The 14890-nt window shown below is 44.1% G+C and overlaps 1 protein-coding gene across 1 annotated transcript in view; it reads left to right on the top strand.

Annotated features, from left to right (window-relative positions):
• AMMECR1 (AMMECR nuclear protein 1) overlaps nucleotides 1–14890 on the top strand; it is a 218086-nt gene that overhangs the window by 145902 nt on the left and 57294 nt on the right. Inside the window, exon 4 of the mRNA XM_089678269.1 lies at nucleotides 3101–3215. Within this exon, the coding sequence (XP_089534395.1) occupies nucleotides 3101–3215 (115 nt within the window). The remainder of the gene's footprint in view (nucleotides 1–3100; nucleotides 3216–14890) is intronic.

A 14890-nucleotide genomic window follows, 5' to 3' on the forward strand; every position in this document is an offset into this window, starting at 1 on the left:
CGCGGTACTGGCTGGAACCTTATTTCAGACCAACTCACTGCCTTTGGTATTGTTAGTCCATCTGGGCAGTTAGGAAATTAGTTTGGGTTTTTACCCTTAAAGTTCAATTGAAGTAGGACCAAAGCTCTTTTGGCCCTACATCTCATGTAGGTCACATTAGTGCACTTCGTTCTGCACTCCTGTGACCCATATTCAGCCAACATCTGGTTGAAGTCCGCTGATGTCACTTAGCTGGTATAGACTCTGGAGGGATCCCAACTTAATGTCAGGGTCCACCCAGATGCCTGACTGGCTGAGCCTCTGGGGAGGCAGGGGGGGGGACAGATGTAGCATTGGATCGATGCTACATCCAACTAGATGAGTATTTTTATGATTTTTTTTTTTTTTTTTTTTTTTTTTTCAAAATCTGCACTTCTTTCTTAAACAATATCCTTATTTTCCAAAAATCCATATAATTCCACTACTTAAAGCATTACTAAAGGCTGAATTTTTTTTTTTTTTTTGTTACAATAACAAACATGTTATACTCGCCTGCTTTGTGCAATGGTACTGCACAGAACAGTCCCGATCATCCTTCTCGTTTCCCCCACCGACAATCTTCACTCCTCCTCTTATTGTGTCCCCATTGCAAGCTGTATGCTCTGGTGGCACACAGTGTCTGCTCGCTCTTGATCTGTGTGTCTACTTGACCTGAGAAGAAGAGGATCTATGCTGCTCTGTGCCAAACCATTGCACAGAGCAGGTAAGTATGACATGTTTGTTTTTAAAACCTAAAATCCTAGCCTTTAATATTACTAGGTCAGCAATATTATTTAATCGATCAATAGGACAATGCCTCCACTATAAATAAATGATTAAATGTAATTGCACTGACCCAATTAGCTACTGAATTCCTGCTCTATGCAGAAATTTTTAATGCATAATAAAATTGTGTGAAAGTATGGACTATGGAAACAGAAAAATAAATTTAAGATTTATTTTACAATTAAGTCATTAACAATCACATATAGCAGCAGGTTTTACAATATGACATAGAAACCTAAAATCTTTTATATTTCACAATGAAGACCACAATTTACAGTAATGTGCAAAAATTCTGTAAATTAAGAATGCTTTCAGAAATAGAATTAATCGGTTTTTTTTTTGGTTTTTTTTTTTTATAACTTAAAATGGAAAGTAAATTAACAGAGAAATCCAAATCAAATCCATATTTGGTGTGACCACCCTTTGCCTTTAAAAAGGTGTCTGTTCTTCTAGCTACACCGTTTTCAAAGGAACTGGGCAAGTAAGTTGTTCCAAAACATGTTGTTCTTTTGGAGGACTAACCACAAATCTTCTGTGGATGCAGGCTACTGCAAATGCTGCAAATCCTTTTGTCCCTTCATGTAATCCTAGACAGACTCCATAGTGTTGAGATCAGGGCTGTAAGGGAGCCAAACCATCACTTCCAAAACTCCTGGTTCTTCTTACACTGAAGTTAGTTCTTAATGACGTTGGTTGCATGTTTGGGGTGGTTGCTCTGCTGCTGAATAAATTTGGGGCCTATCACATGCCTCCTTGATGGTATGGCAGACCTTTTCCTGTGTCCCTTTATTTGGCTCCAGTTCACTTGAGGAAGATGCCCTCCATTGTCTGGATGTGTTTTGTTTCTTTCAGGAAGTCTGTTTCACTTTTCTAATTCTAGAAGGGTGTCCTGGACCATCTTTAGGTGAGTCAGACAAGACCATCATCCAAACTTCTGGTTTAAACAATCAGATTCTACCTCTTTCTTTCAAGGCCCATTCTACTAGATTTGTGAGGGCTTCTTGTTCTTTGGTAGCAAACTGGGAAAACTTGTGGTATACCACATAGAAATTCAGGCCTCATCTGTTGCCTGCTTTTGGCCTTAGGTCCTTCAAGCAGCTCTTTAAGCTGCAGGTTGTACCTACTTTTCTTTCTTTTTTTTGGTCCAGTTCACCTTGTTACTATGTTGCACAACTCTCTGTTGAATTGCTTTTGGATGGCGCTGCTATAAAACTTAGGCCTTGTTCACACTTGCTCAAAATACTGACGCTTAATAAACACGCCTATAGAGTTAATGTAAGTTGCTCATAGAGTTTGCTTCCTGTTTAATGCGTGTTAATGGCGGGTTAAAAACACTCCCCAAACGCCCTATGCGTTTTTTTGACACTTGTTTGACTAGCATTAAAAACACTGCAGATGCCTAACTTTTTTTCTTTGTATGGAGTTCGGCCTTGTTCACAGCAGAAAACACGATTCAAGCACATCGCAAAGTTGCTGCAAACACATGCCAGTGAGTTTATGGTGCGCTGCCATAGACTTGAACAGAAGTAGTTGAGATGCTTCAACTCCTTCCAAACTCTACATGAAGCTTTATTTTTGAAGTTCAGCAACGCAAACTTTTCATGTTTTGATGATGTGAACAGCACTGTGTGCTGTCCGTAGTATTGCGGAGTTCTATACTAGGAGTTGTGGGAGAGTTATAAATGCGCTTCAAACGCCTGCTTTTATTCCCATTGTAAATAGGGCCTGGACAGTTGTGGGCAGGGTTATTCAGTGTTTTTTTGCTGTTGCCAGTGTCTGTTTTTCCTGTGGGTGGCAGTATAACTCTACAGTCTAATTCTTGTGCCCCTCGATGAACTCTAAGAAAAAAGCAAGTATATTAGTCCTATTTTCTTTTGTGTTTATTACTGTTACCTGGAGTTTGAGCTTGTAGGCTTATTGTATGCTTGCAGTAAATGAAAAAATGGCTTCCCAATTTTTAAGATGTATCAAGTTTGAAATAGAATGCTTGTAGTCTTTAGCTGCACCTCTGCTAGACATGCAAAAATTGTGCCTTCAGATACTGTGAGTTGAGCACAGGCACAGATGTTACAATTCAGATGGACTGTAGCGAGAAGACATGATGCACAGCAGCCAGGCAGATTTTTGCTCCAGTTCTCATATTATCTAAATAGTATGTTATGAATGATAGAATGTTTGTCAGCAGCTCTCCCATAGGTAAGTTCTATTGAATTACAGTTACTTTCTACTGCTAATTTTATGTATTTTTTCTTTTTAATTTAGCTTTTTACAAATAATTTTTTCTTGATCATTTCAGTGCCCTTAAAGATAGCCGTTTTCCCCCAATGACAAGGGATGAGCTGCCACGGCTATTCTGCTCTGTGTCTCTGCTTACAAACTTTGAAGATGTATGTGATTACTTGGACTGGGAGGTAAGAAAAGCTGAGCAAGCTGCCTTTGCAGTGTTAGTCAACAGATTTGTCAATTGCTTTACATTCAAGAATAGGGGTGAGCAAACCAGTTCTTGAATTTTGAATTACCTTGCTATGGAGCTGAGTGAATCTGTTTTTTGTTTTTAAAGTCTTATTTATGTAGTAGCTGCCTTTTGTGCAGCCCTTTTACAGAGCATACAACCACCTGCATCAACTCCTGTCCCAATAAGCAGTACACAATCTAACACAATCATTTGAAGGCCTGCCTGGAATTTTGTCAGTATTTTTTTTTCTGTTTTGCTTTTTAGTTTGCAAAATCATGTAAACGCCATGCAGATGCTGTACTAGATTTTCAGGTTTCCTAAAAGAATCCCTGTCAAGTCCCTAAACATGTCAAATCTTCTGTAAGGCAGCATATACTCTCCTTTTCTGGTAGTCCATGTCTCCTGCCCGCCCCTCCCTTTTTTTTTTCCCCATCTCTGTAGCCTCAGGATATCACTTTGTCACTTGATTCCAGGAGTGTCAGGTGCCTCTGCTCTCAGTTGTATGCTGGGTCCTTTCCCTGACCCTCTATGTCAGTGCTGAGTCCCCGCAGTGACTTATGATTTCAGAGGAAAAAAACAGCATGTGTAGAGGAACATGTTATGTTCAGTGCAGAAGATGAGGGTCAGGTTGGAGGAACAGGGTACAGGAGAGTAGAGTATATGCTGCAGGGAGATCGCTGAATTTAAACCTTTTAGAGATCTCACAGTCTCTTGAATATTTACGTAGATTTGCCCTATCTCCCAAGATCCATGCAATTACTTTATCCTGATTTTCAGAATTTGTGAACTGTGGTAATCATTCCTGCAGATCAATTATGTAGGCATATTAACTAAAATGAAAAAATCGGCCGAAAATGATCACATTTCATCTCATTTGATAAATGTGAATTAATACGCTCAAATGTATTCAGGATCTAAATTTTTCTTTGAATGTGCGACAGTAACATGGTTCAAACTGCTTAGCACCTCTGAGCTATTCTTTTGCTAAACTGGCTATGCAAAGCTTCAGTCAGGCAGCCTGCCAGAGACATTGCTACACAATCTTTTTTTAATTTGGTTGGTCATGAAAGTTTATGCTCACATCGCTGACTACCCCCTTAAGGGCCTATTCACACTTGTCTGTTTTGATACAGCAAAACCCATACATAAATCTCCTTATTCCCTGTGTTGCTGGTTCACATCTATGCACTGCTGTTTAGTGTGTAAATGAAAGGAAAACTTTATAGGCTCATTCACATCAACAGGCATGCAACAATGTGAATTCAGCTTTAGAAACGAGGGAGGATGCACATAAAGATGCACGCATCTGTGTATTTTCTTTTTAGAGTGGATAAGAGATTTCAGTGTCTCTTATGAAATGGACATCTTTCTATGATTGATGCAACTGCCAGATATCCATGTTTTCATGGCTGTTTGTCCACAAAAATGGATGGTTAAGCTGCTGTTTGACAACCACCCTTAATCTAACACATAGGCAAGAGGCAGTTGCACACATGCAATAGCAACAATGCTTTGGTCAGTGGCCAAAATTATATTCTAAGTGCCGATTGAATGTATAGTAAAGCAAATCTGTTGCTTTGCCTTGCATCAAATTTTCTAATTTAACCAATTAGATTAAAAATGGAGCAAAGCAGAAATATACCTTGACAGGTTTATTATGTACCCTATTTTCTGCAGGCACAGCATGGGCATGCCTACTACGTGATGCCAGATGCACTGTTTGGATGTGCATGTTCTCTGAAAATGGATCTCTATACTAGAGGGCGGCAAAGCTCTTTTTTTTTTTTTTTTTTTTTTTTTTAAACTTTTACCCAAATAAGCTAAATATCTGAAGACCTAAAAAGGAAAAATTAAAAATTGCTAGTAAAAATCAAGTATGACTAAGATTCTTTTGTGGCCCGTTACCATATTATACCAGCACACACCTGAAGCAGAATTGTACCCAATGGGCTATAAAATTTAAAAAAGGCACTGGGTAGGAAATGTCCTCTGCTAGGACTTGAGACTGAACCCCTGCATAGCCAGGCATTAAGGTAAGGAAAAATTGTGACTATTTAATAAAAACTGGATTTAATTACATAGGCTTACTCTCATAGACCAATACAAAGGAAGGTTTTAATGTATTGCACACAAATGGAGCGCCGCTTGCAGCTCTTGATTTTCTAGTGATTTCTAGGAATGGTCATAGAAATAACATGACAGATTGTATAATTTCTGTGACGTATGCTCTGCTCATGGTATCAAAGGGGATTTGATTTAATCTTATCAGATATGTTTTGAAGGTAGCCAGATGCTTTAATCTTCACTGATAGCTGTTCTGTAAAGGTTCCCAGCATCATAGTCCTTCAACTTATTCTTTGTGCTGAATCACTAATAAAATTGTACATTTGCTATGTAACTGGATCCCAGTCACACTTTGTGCTTAAAAACATGTTTTTATTCATGCATTTTAAAGTTTCTTTACTTTATTTTGCATATGTTAAAATGCAGGAAATAACTTAATGTCGGGGCCTCACAAATGTTTTTCTGGTTCAGTTCAAATAGAAGTTGAACACTATGCCCAAAAGAGAAAATTTAATGTAATTAATACATAAAAGAGCTGCTTTTTTACCTATGCAGCGTCTTGTTTTTTAGAGGGTGACATTAGATTACAAAAATGCAAAGTATGAAAGGGACTGAAATTATTGAATAGAGATTAATGCGGTGTCCTTTAAACTTTAATCTTCTTTTCTCTTGCGTTCATTGATGTCCATCGCTCCTCTCTTCTTGACCAAATGTGTTCCAAATCCCGGAAGTGACATCAGCGGAAGTTGTCATAATTCCTCGACTAGTTTCGACCAATAGATCGTCCTCAGGATCGTAATTAGGAGGTACTTTCTGAGCACGATCTATTGGTAAACTAGTCGAGGGCCTATGGCACAACTTCCACTGATGTCACTTCCGGTATTTGGAACACATGCTGGAATGCGGCTGCCATCTTAATTCCCATTCATAATATATAAAGCTGAATACACCTAGTGCCAGGAAAGGCACTTTTTTTGTGAGTGGCATTTCTATTGTTTGACCCCATATTAAAGTTTTATACAGTTTTACATTATGGGATGTCTGGTTTTGATTTATGCTGAAAATATGAAATACTGCCTGTGGAGGAGAGGAGATGCCTAACATTGATGCAGATCTAGTAGAAAGTTATTGGCTACTACCAGCAACCGCGGTAATAAGGGCGAAGGAATATCTCCTTTCAGTTTGGCCTCTGCTACCTGGGTATTCTCCAAGGTGTTCCCGTCCTGATGTTACTGTGACAACAGAAATGCCCTGACTGGTTACTCGGATGACCTGCTCCTGTGAGTAGTCTCATTACAAACTGACAAAGTGGAGATCACAATGCGCTAGCTGCAGGACTTTGGATGGCTCCTGGTCTCAAGATGTCTGATTTGACCCCAACCTATAAGATGGAGTATCTGGGCGTGATTCTTGACTCGTAGCAGGCTGCAGTGTTTTTTCCAGGATACAAGCTCTGAACATTTCAGACTGTTGGCCAACTGTTCTTGTCCCATTAGCAGTCCTACCCAACAGTCTTCTGTGAAAGCACTGGGTCCGCCTTCGAGAGGGTTCTGTCTGCGCAGTTCCATAAGTGAGTTCTGCAGAGTGAAAGGGGAACCTTCCCCCTTGCTGAGTGCCCCCAGAGCAAGCTTCAGAGTCGGTGTATATGGGGCACACAGTGTCCCCCGCTGGCTGTGATTGACAGCAGCTGTAGTAATTGCACAACCACTTTAACTGCAGTATAGCCTTGGCTACTGCTTGCAGCTTTCTGGATCAATTCGCTTCTTGACTAAGCCTTGGGAGACTGGACCACGCATTAATGAGGATGCAGGGCTGGCCTATAGTGCTGCAATGGGCACTGGATCCTGCTTGGGGCACATACCTTGGCACGTGGTGAAACCGTCAGATGTTTTATACAGGTCCACAACCATCTTACATTTGCCGAGGGAGGGAGGTCCTATCCTTGGAGGCCCTTGTGTGGTAAGCTCACCATAGAGAACACTTGAATGGCGCTGGTGCCTCTGCATTCTAGCCCCTTTTCAGGTGCTTTCTGCTGAGAATGGTTAGTCAGAACCTTGCTCTTAAAATTTGGTTCAAGTTACCCTCTCCCAGACTGTTTTTGGAATGCAGGGAGCATGAGTGACGTTTTTAACCGTTGTGGCCAAAGAGCACAAGCTGCGACACTTTTTCATGGTATTGCAACTGTAGGAGCTGCTGTGAAGCTTTACATGATATGTCAAGCCCATGTGCGGTGCGCTGGGACACTACTTTGTGTTGCACCCTTGGGTAGGAGGTTTGTTTTCGGTTCCTCAGTAAGACCTGGTAGACCTGCCTGTTGCACCTGCAGTCCAGTCCCTTTCTTTGTGACTGTACTGTACTTAGGTGCAATTTTTCATGTGCAGTCCTTTTTTTTTTTTTTTTTTTTTTTTTTTTTTTTTTTTTCTTCTTACATGGCTCCTGAATGCAGCTCCAGTTGGCTACTGGTGCTTGATGCACACTCTTATTGCTCACGTGCATTAATGAAGTGCCTCCGGAGGAATTTTTTTTCTTCAGAATCGCAGAGCATAGGCACAAGGTGAATGGAGGCGATATCCCTGCTTCCTGGATATTACCTATGTGCATCCCATCCTTTGTGTTGTATGTCCCTCTTAATACCTTTTGTTCATGAAAGATAATTTCCCCTTTCTCTGTAGTCTGTAGTAAGACTTACACTTAGTGATCCAATAGAGAACCCCATCCTGGATTTTGCCTGCCTTCCTTTCTGCCTGCCTGCCTTCCTTTCTGCCTGCCTGCCTGCCTTCCTTTCTGCCTGCCTGCCTGCCTTTCTGCCTGCCTGCCTTCCTTTCTGCCTGCCTGCCTGCCTGCCTTCCTTTCTGCCTGCCTGCCTGCCTTCCTTTCTGCCTGCCTGCCTGCCTTCCTTTCTGCCTGCCTGCCTTCCTTTCTGCCTGCCTGCCTGCCTTCCTTTCTGCCTGCCTGCCTGCCTTCCTTTCTGCCTGCCTGCCTTCCTTTCTGCCTGCCTGCCTTCCTTTCTGCCTGCCTGCCTGCCTTTCTGCCTGCCTGCCTGCCTTTCTGCCTGCCTGCCTTCCTTTCTGCCTGCCTTCCTTCCTTTCTGCCTGCCTTCCTTTCTGCCTGCCTGCCTTCCTTTCTGCCTGCCTGCCTTCCTTTCTGCCTGCCTGCCTTCCTTTCTGCCTGCCTGCCTTCCTTTCTGCCTGCCTGCCTTCCTTTCTGCCTGCCTGCCTTCCTTTCTGCCTGCCTGCCTTCCTTTCTGCCTGCCTGCCTGCCTTTCTGCCTGCCTGCCTGCCTGCCTTTCTGCCTGCCTGCCTGCCTTCCTTTCTGCCTGCCTGCCTGCCTTCCTTTCTGCCTGCCTGCCTTCCTTTCTGCCTGCCTGCCTGCCTTCCTTTCTGCCTGCCTGCCTTCCTTTCTGCCTGCCTGCCTTCCTTTCTGCCTGCCTGCCTTCCTTTCTGCCTGCCTGCCTTCCTTTCTGCCTGCCTGCCTTCCTTTCTGCCTGCCTGCCTTCCTTTCTGCCTGCCTGCCTTCCTTTCTGCCTGCCTGCCTTCCTTTCTGCCTTCCTTCCATCCTTTCTGCCTTCCTTCCATCCTTTCTGCCTGCCTTCCATCCTTTCTGCCTGCCTTCCTTTCTGCCTGCCTGCCTTCCTTTCTGCCTGCCTGCCTTCCTTTCTGCCTGCCTGCCTTCCTTTCTGCCTGCCTGCCTTCCTTTCTGCCTGCCTGCCTTCCTTTCTGCCTGCCTGCCTTCCTTTCTGCCTGCCTGCCTTCCTTTCTGCCTGCCTGCCTTCCTTTCTGCCTGCCTTCCTTTCTGCCTGCCTGCCTTCCTTTCTGCCTGCCTGCCTGCCTTCCTTCCTTCCTTTCTGCCTGCCTGCCTGCCTTCCTTCCTTCCTTTCTGCCTGCCTGCCTGCCTTCCTTCCTTTCTGCCTGCCTGCCTTCCTTCCTTTCTGCCTGCCTGCCTTCCTTTCTGCCTGCCTGCCTTCCTTCCTTTCTGCCTGCCTGCCTTCCTTCCTTTCTGCCTGCCTGCCTTCCTTCCTTTCTGCCTGCCTGCCTGCCTTCCTTTCTGCCTGCCTGCCTGCCTTCCTTTCTGCCTGCCTGCCTGCCTTCCTTTCTGCCTGCCTGCCTGCCTTCCTTTCTGCCTGCCTCTCCTCCTGCCCCTTTCTCTTCCCCCGCCCCTTTCTCTTCCCCCCGCCCCTTTCTCTTCCCCCCGCCCCTTTCTCTTCCCCCCGCCCCTTTCTCTTCCCCCCCGCCCCTTTCTCTTCCCCCCCGCCCCTTTCTCTTCCCCCCCCGCCCCTTTCTCTTCCCCCCCGCCCCTTTCTCTTCCCCTTTCTCTCCCCCCCGCCCCCTTCTCTTCCCCTTTCTCTTCTCCCCGCCCCCTTCTCTTCCCTTTTCTCTTTCCCCCCGCCCCCTTCTCTTCCCTTTTCTCTTTCCCCCCGCCCCCTTCTCTTCCCTTTTCTCTTTCCCCCGCCCCTTTCCTTCCCCTTAAGCCTAGTGTACCCAGCTATTTTGGCCATACTTAAAGGGACATAGCAGTGCACTTGTGCTCTCCTGTGACTCAAAATGAGCTGAGAGCCTGCACCCCAACTTCTCCAGTGAGCTGGAGAGGCAGCATAGAGTCACTGTCAGTCACCACTCTCTGCTCATTGAAGACTAAAAACTGAGCAATCAGACGTCACATGATTGTTCAGTTATCAGGCTTAGAGTCGGTGGGGGACAGTTTGCAGCATCAAATCGATTCTACAGGTAGAAAAAAAAAAGGCCTGGTTTTCTCCCAAAGGTGAATTTCTCCTTCCACTTAGATTAGGACATTGTTCTTCCTTCTTTGTGCTCCTAAACATTCAACAATCAAGAAATCTCTCTTCATGGTCTTGATGTGTTATGCGCTGTATGAGTCTTAGCTGTCTACTATTCCTTCCTTTCGGCACTTGGATTCCCTCTTTTACCATCTTGAAGATTTGTCTAGTGAGCTCCCTGCCTCTCATTTTTCTATTAGGTAGGTTACACAAGTCCTCATTCAAGGCTGCAACCAGTTTCCACCCTTCCCCTTTAAAGCAGTATTAATGCCAAAAACAAAAATGTAATTTATTGTAGCTTACCAGTCATAATGTGGTTGCAATAGTTCTCTTTTTTTTTTCCCCCCCTTTGTTTCAGCCGAAAATACAGCCATTAACACTTCCTGTTTTGGGATGTCTGCATTCTGGATGAAGTAGTAAAGCAGACAACTTTGGGCAACAGCATTCAGTCTGGATAAGGGTAGCATTAAGCTAGGTACACATTGAAATTCAACCAGTTCAGCAGGAGCCAGTCAGTATCTATCTGTGTGCAGTCCTGCCTGTTCGACAAAAGCAAATCATTAGATCAGCTTCTGTCACACAAACCTGCTGGAAAACCTTTGTTCAGTGGCTGATCAGTGTGTTCCAACAGCGGTGAGTCCCGACTGTCAGAATACAGTGTCTTGGGGGACTGGAATCCCTGCATCCACCTTACTTGTGTGGATGCAGGAATTTGTTACACAACCATGTGTACCAAGTTTTAGACTAGCAAATTTAGATGGACTTGACTAACAAATTGAAGTTGAACTCAAGCTAACACTTTATAAGCAGGTACAGCAAACAATATTTTTGGGATAATGGTTTTGCATAAATGAATAAAATCTGATCGTTGTAAGCACCTCTGTCAGTAGCAAATGGTTTTTCTCAACCTTCTAACTGCTACTTTGTCTGGACAGCTTGTTATGTTAAAGTACATTGAAATTAAAAAGACTTACTGACTGCTTCACAAGGTGCCCCATCGTTGGTGTCAGTGGGGGGAGGAATAGTGCCCCATCGTTGGTGTCAGTGGGGGGAGGAATAGTGCCCCATCGTTGGTGTCAGTGGGGGGAGGAATAGTGCCCCATCGTTGGTGTCAGTGGGGGGAGGAATAGTGCCCCATCGTTGGTGTCAGTGGGGGGAGGAATAGTGCCTATCATTGGTGTCAGTGGGGGGAGGAATAGTGCCCCATCGTTGGTGTCAGTGGGGGGAGGAATAGTGCCCCATCGTTGGTGTCAGTGGGGGGAGGAATAGTGCCCCATCGTTGGTGTCAGTGGGGGGAGGAATAGTGCCCCATCGTTGGTGGCAGTGGGGGGAGGAATAGTGCCCCATCGTTGGTGTCAGTGGGGGGAGGAATAGTGCCCCATCGTTGGTGTCAGTGGGGGGAGGAATAGTGCCCCATCGTTGGTGTCAGTGGGGGGAGGAATAGTGCCCCATCGTTGGTGTCAGTGGGGGGAGGAATAGTGCCCCATCGTTGGTGTCAGTGGGGGGAGGAATAGTGCCCCATCGTTGGTGTCAGTGGGGGGAGGAATAGTGCCCCATCGTTGGTGTCAGTAGGGGGAGGAATAGTGCCCCATCGTTGGTGTCAGTGGGGGGAGGAATAGTGCCCCATCATTGGTGTCAGTGGGGGGAGGAATAGTGCCCCATCGTTGGTGTCAGTGGGGGGAGGAATAGTGCCCCATCGTTGGTGTCAGTGGGGGGAGGAATAGTGCCCCATCGTTGGTGTCAGTGGGGGGAGGAATAGTGCCCCATCGTTGGTGTCAGTGGGGGGAGGAATAGTGCCCCATCGTTGGTGTCAGTGGGGGGAGGAATAGTGCCCCATCGTTGGTATTAGTGACACAAATGATGGGGCACTATTCCTCCCACTGACACCAATGATACTTACCTTGCTGACCCCTGCTCCAGCCTGGGCTCGCTCTCTCCCTCTCCCATCTACAGCCTGCAGAAGCAAAATTTGCACTTACCTGTCAGCTGTCTTCCTTCTCTGGCCTCCCTCCTCTTCACTCGGTCCTGCAGCTCCCTCGATCTTCTTCGATCTGCGCGCTCTGCCGCTCGGCTCCTCTCCAAGCTCCACCTCCTCGCCGGTGATTGGCCGCCTGTGTGCCTCTCCTGAGCTACAGTTCCGGTGGCCAATCAGCTGCGAGGAGGCGGAGCTGTTGAGTGATCCCGGAGGTGTGGCCAGGTTACAGGGGCAGCATATCATCCCGCCCACAGATCGCGAGACAGAGCAGTGGTGTCTCGGTTCCTAAGACCATCGGAAATATGTTTTCCGATGGTCTTAGGCGACCCCTGGGAAATGGTCGTTCGACCCCCAGGTTGAGAACCGCTGTTCTACTGGAAGTCCTGTATGATGAACATAATAGGATTTTACAGGCAAGTCAATAATCCTTTCTTGAAGAACTAGACACAGACCCAACGCCTGACCCTCACTCACCCCCCGCCCCGCCCATTCCTTTTGATCTCCTTATTGCTTGCTGAAAGACTGAGTCTTGCTTGGGAGTAAGAGGGATTATACATTTTTCAAGCGCTCTTATGCAAGCAGTGGGCTGGGTGGAGTTATGCAAACATCATGAATATGAGTGAACGTCAGTCTGGACAAATAGGAGTATCTAGGCACAGTGCATTTGCATGCAGACCACCCTAGACCATGAATGACCACATGTGATGCTTGGCCTCCATGATTTAAACTAAAATCTATTGAATTACTGCTTGGGCCAGGGGTAGACTGGGGAGAAAAGAACTAGATCCTCCAGCCAGGACATTGGGTGGTCTACATTCAGCATCTAATGAACACTGTAAGAACCATGTAATTCTGCACAAGAAACTTGAGTAATGGAAAGGTCTGTGGACACAGATATGTTTATTCCATGAAATTAAACACCACATTAAATCCCGTTTTAAAAAAAATACTGTGAACATTTTTCAGTTATCAAAAGCATTGTTTACTGAAGCAATGCTTATTTCTGACACACTGCATTCAAGTATTTGAATGTATTGTCTGCTGTGACACCTTAGGCTTTAAAACTGGAGGGTGCAAAACCAGGCTCACTTCTTCTAGAAACCAATCAGCTTCAAGGTTTTATTGCCAAAGCTTAATTGAACTGATCTTGCCCACTCCAGTTTTAGTAAATAAACCCTATCCTGTCAATTGGTGTGGCTATGCTTATTTGTAAGTTTAATTCCAGTGTATTGTAGTGTGCTGCATGTATAAAAGCCAAAGTTTGTAACTAGAGGGCATTTAGTGAACATATTGGCATGTAATGTTTAGGGTGACTTAACATGGAAAGAAATTGCACCACGATATACACAATCATGAAAATGTGCCAGCTTATTTTACATTCAGTTATATTAAGAAAATAGTCTGCATGCAATAACATTGAATGTACTGATACATTTATTAAGCGTGATGTACATCTCTATTACAACAGTAAAGAATATAGGTTGGTGCTGACTCCTACTACTACCACCACATAGATAGTAATGGAGATTTTGCCAGTAATTTCCTGGGTAATGGATGTGCGTGCCATGTAAACTGGAGATCATGCAAATGGTCTGATCATTAACTTGTGGATAATCTGATCACAGTGTGCATGGGTCAGCTCTGTCATTTATGCCATAAGGTTTCATCATCCATCTTGACATAAGATTAATTTTACTCATCCAGAGATGCATTTTTGTGTTCATGTGAAAATGTCTGGGCTTTGTTGTGATCATGTTTCCACTATCGCCCATATTCTAAAGTAAGCTTCTGCTTCTCAGTGTGACACCTTAAGGCTGCCTGCATTCCAGGAATACATCAGTCTGTTAAATATAACTCTGGTATTTACTGTCTAACTAATGCTGTTAAAGTAGTTTTGGCTTGTTGATCTTTTCTACATTTTTAAATTTGGTCAAGGAGGTAAGCTTTAACAGCCATTTATAGGACAGACGTTATAGAAATAATGTGTGCAGATGGCTTTTATTTTGTTTTAAATGCTTTTCTGTAGAATTGAAAAATAGCTTCAAATTACATGCTGACAAAGATGTGTTTTTAATCATATTTTTATCCATAATCGCATAATCTTTTGTTATTTAGTAAGGGGTGTCCATTTTCAGAAAACTGGAAATGCATTCCATTTGGAAAGTATTTTTTTTGCAATTAGGGAAATCTAACTCTTTAGGCCACCTACAATTTATTGGGTGGAAGTGATCCAGGCTTCCAGAGATTGATTCTATTGATTATTACTCCCATGTTCCATCCAGCTGACTGGCATGGCAACTTGACCTCCCTCTGTAAGCACTACCATAAGGTAACCTCATGTGCAGGGGTTTATAAAGAGCGCTACAGGCTAAAACGGATACAATATATCTGAAAGCATTGATAGAAGACAAGTAATTGAATCAATGCAAACCTGTTACCTGGCTGAGAGTGCTTCTTCTTCTGCTTCTTCTCCTTCTCCTTCTCCTCCTCTTCCTCCTTCCTCCTCTTTCTTCTTCTTCTTTTTTCTTCTTTCTTCTTTTTTTTTTTTTTTTTTTATAGTTGTGAAGCAAGCAGTATTGTGCAAAAAAAAGTTTCAGAAGGTAGTCAGTATTTTATTGTATTCCTGAATTGAAGAAAAACAAAAATCTACCATGCCCTTATAATCTTGTTTGTTTCTTCGTAGAGTAAGGTCTATTTCTGACTAGTACATATTGATTTGTATCAGGCATTAAAATAAGCATAAGCAGGCCTTAGAGAAAAAACACTACCGGTATATGCATGGTGTGAGACATAAAAAAAGTGATATTTAACAGATTGA

This window comes from Staurois parvus, unplaced genomic scaffold (genome assembly GCF_062004578.1).
Source record: "Staurois parvus isolate SC_StPar_1 unplaced genomic scaffold, SC_StPar_1.0 ptg000202l, whole genome shotgun sequence".
Lineage (NCBI taxonomy): Eukaryota > Metazoa > Chordata > Amphibia > Anura > Ranidae > Staurois > Staurois parvus.